The sequence below is a fragment of the Cyprinodon variegatus genome, unplaced genomic scaffold, assembly GCF_000732505.1.
Source record: "Cyprinodon variegatus isolate N-32 unplaced genomic scaffold, C_variegatus-1.0 Scaffold381, whole genome shotgun sequence".
NCBI classification, from domain to species: Eukaryota; Metazoa; Chordata; class Actinopteri; order Cyprinodontiformes; family Cyprinodontidae; genus Cyprinodon; species Cyprinodon variegatus.
The window spans coordinates 121,922-124,382 of record NW_015150834.1 but is presented as its reverse complement, the minus strand read 5'-3'; the positions used below and the strand labels follow the sequence as shown (position 1 = coordinate 124,382).

At 44.7% G+C, this 2,461-nt stretch overlaps 1 protein-coding gene across 1 annotated transcript in view; it reads left to right on the top strand.

The window, feature by feature from the left end:
- The first annotated feature begins 1,197 nt into the window (after positions 1 to 1,197).
- Positions 1,198 to 2,461, top strand: part of npr3 (natriuretic peptide receptor 3) — a 62,503-nt gene continuing 61,239 nt past the window's right edge. The window contains exon 1 of the mRNA XM_015386920.1: positions 1,198 to 2,083. Coding sequence (XP_015242406.1) covers positions 1,432 to 2,083 — 652 coding nt within the window. The 5' untranslated portion in view covers positions 1,198 to 1,431. The remainder of the gene's footprint in view (positions 2,084 to 2,461) is intronic.

Below are 2,461 nucleotides of genomic sequence, written 5' to 3'. Positions count from 1 at the left end.
TTATTCTAGGCGTGCAACTGCACGCTTTGATTTTTGTTGACAACAACTATGCCTCGCTTAACATACGTCACGCACTCCGTTGCTCTTATTGGTTGTAGGTCTATCCAATTAAGTGCAGAGGCATTTTTTTTCCTGGTTCGTTCAAAACATGCCCCATAATCACAGCTCTATGGAGCAGTATCAGACTCATATTCTGACTAGAATTGAGTCGGACTACGTCAGGCTAAGATTTCCTGTCAGTACCTCTTTGAATCTTCTGCTCTGATCTCCTGCCTGTCCTATGACCTCTGGGACTTCAGTTCAGTCTGTACCCTCTGGGCACAGACTGAACTTTAAGACCAGGTGACCAGGTGTTCTCCTCCTGCCTTAGACGCCCACGCTGATTATTACAGATCTGTATCTAATAAAGTTTTTAAGAAATCTAACTGTCTGTTTGCCTTGAATTATGGGTCCTATTGTTTTAATCTTGACATTTGGAGTCTATAAAAAGTAGACTTTCCATTCCAAAACACGTTGTCTCTTCTTTGTTGCTAATTTTCCAACTTGTGCCTACTTCATGTTGCCAAACAGGCTCTATTTGTTTATGATTTGTTGTTATTTACAGGGTGGGCATGGCTTGGGGAAACTCAATTAAACTTTCAAAAACTGAGTTCAGTTAAAGCCAAAGTCTTATTTTGAAAAGGTTGTAGTTCCTTCAACAGGTCCAGGTTGGTTTTGATCATTTTTTACAATTATCAGTTAAATCATCCCTTAACAAAATGTTTATTGTTACTTTTCCCTGGAATCAGTGAAACTAGAAATAATCTGAAACACTTGGAAACATGTTTAAACACATCTCAAAGCGTTTTTAGTCACCATTCGGGGACATGGGAGTAGAAATGTCTAAAGATGCTCCTGTTGAAGTGAAAACATTTTTTAGCCATAAGCTGATTATTAATTCAAAGCTCCCTGCATGATGTTTGGATTTTAAAATGTCTTTTTCTGCTAACATCTGTTTCCTTTTCCAGGCATCTTAATGTGTTCACTGTGTTTTTCTATGGACCTGAATGCATTAAAGAAGTTTCACCCTCGCTGACTGGGAGGAAAGCTGTTTGGGTCGGACTGAGCCATGCAGAGAGCTGGGCTGTGCTGAAGTGGCTCATTGTGAGCCGCGCAGCAGTGTAGCTTTAAGATGGAGGTGGGCAGCGCTTCATGACGCAGGAATAATCCTGAAAGGATGCTTCAAAACTCCAGGCTGGAGCCAAGCAGCGCGTCTGTCTGGGCTGCAGCTGCAGGGGAGCCAGTCTGCAGGATAAACCCGCACCTGGAGGGGGGCTCACTTCTACCTGCTCACCGGGTTTGCAGCTCTGCGCGCTGCTGAGAGGAGCCACCTGGAGAACACATCCAGCGCTGCTTGGTTTGGATCTGAGGAGAAACTTTCAAAGCGGCGCCATGGCGCGTTTCACCGAACCTCTGCTCCTCTTTCTGGTCATCTTCAGCCCAGTTCTCACCGACTCTCCCACGGAGGAAATTGAGGTCTTGGCGTTATTGCCACAAAATAACTCTTTTCTTTTTTCACAATCAAGAGTCGCACCGGCGATCCGTTACGCGCAGGACAGGCTGAGGGCGGATCATCCAGGCTTCCACTTCAACATCCACTTTGAGGACTCCGACCAGGTCAACCACGCGCTGTTCGCGCTGGCAGACCGCTCCTGCGACCGAAAACCGGACCTGATCCTCGGTCCGGTCCGCGAGTACGAGGCGGCAGGTGTGGTGAGGCTGGCATCCCACTGGCACATCCCGGTGATCTCCGCAGGTGCGCTGGCCACCGCCTTCAGGGACAAGCAGAGCGAGTACTCCCAGCTGACCCGCATCGCTCCATCCTACGTGAAGATGGCAGAGATCTTCAGCGCGATGTTCGAGCACTTCACCTGGAGGAGCGCCCTGCTGCTGTACGAGGACGACCGGAGGGACCGGGACTGCTACTTCACCCTGGAGGGGGTCCACCACCTGATGGACCACTACGATATGGAGGTTGAAACTATCCACCAGGAGCCAACTTTCAAATATGAAGACATCTTCAAGACCAATCTGGACATGGAAGGTAAACCTCAAACATTCACTCACTATATGAAAAAACATGCACTGCAAAAAATTAATAAATAAATAAAAATAAATGCATATTTTGTTGAACTAAGCGGGTAAATGAGACACTTTGCCAATGCAACAAGACAATTTACATTTAAAATAAGAAAAAACAATTTTTCAAGTGCATATTATCTAATGATCTTATTCTAAGAAGAAAAATTCTCATTCCATTGGCAGATCATCTTATTTACCTGCTCAAATTAAGGGTCAATACACTTAATTTAAGACATTTTTTTTCGATTTGCAGTGTGAAACATTACTTCAAATCTATATATATTTTCTTAACAAAAGTACATTTGTTTTTGAATTGAGGAGGTAATTAAGACACTTTTCT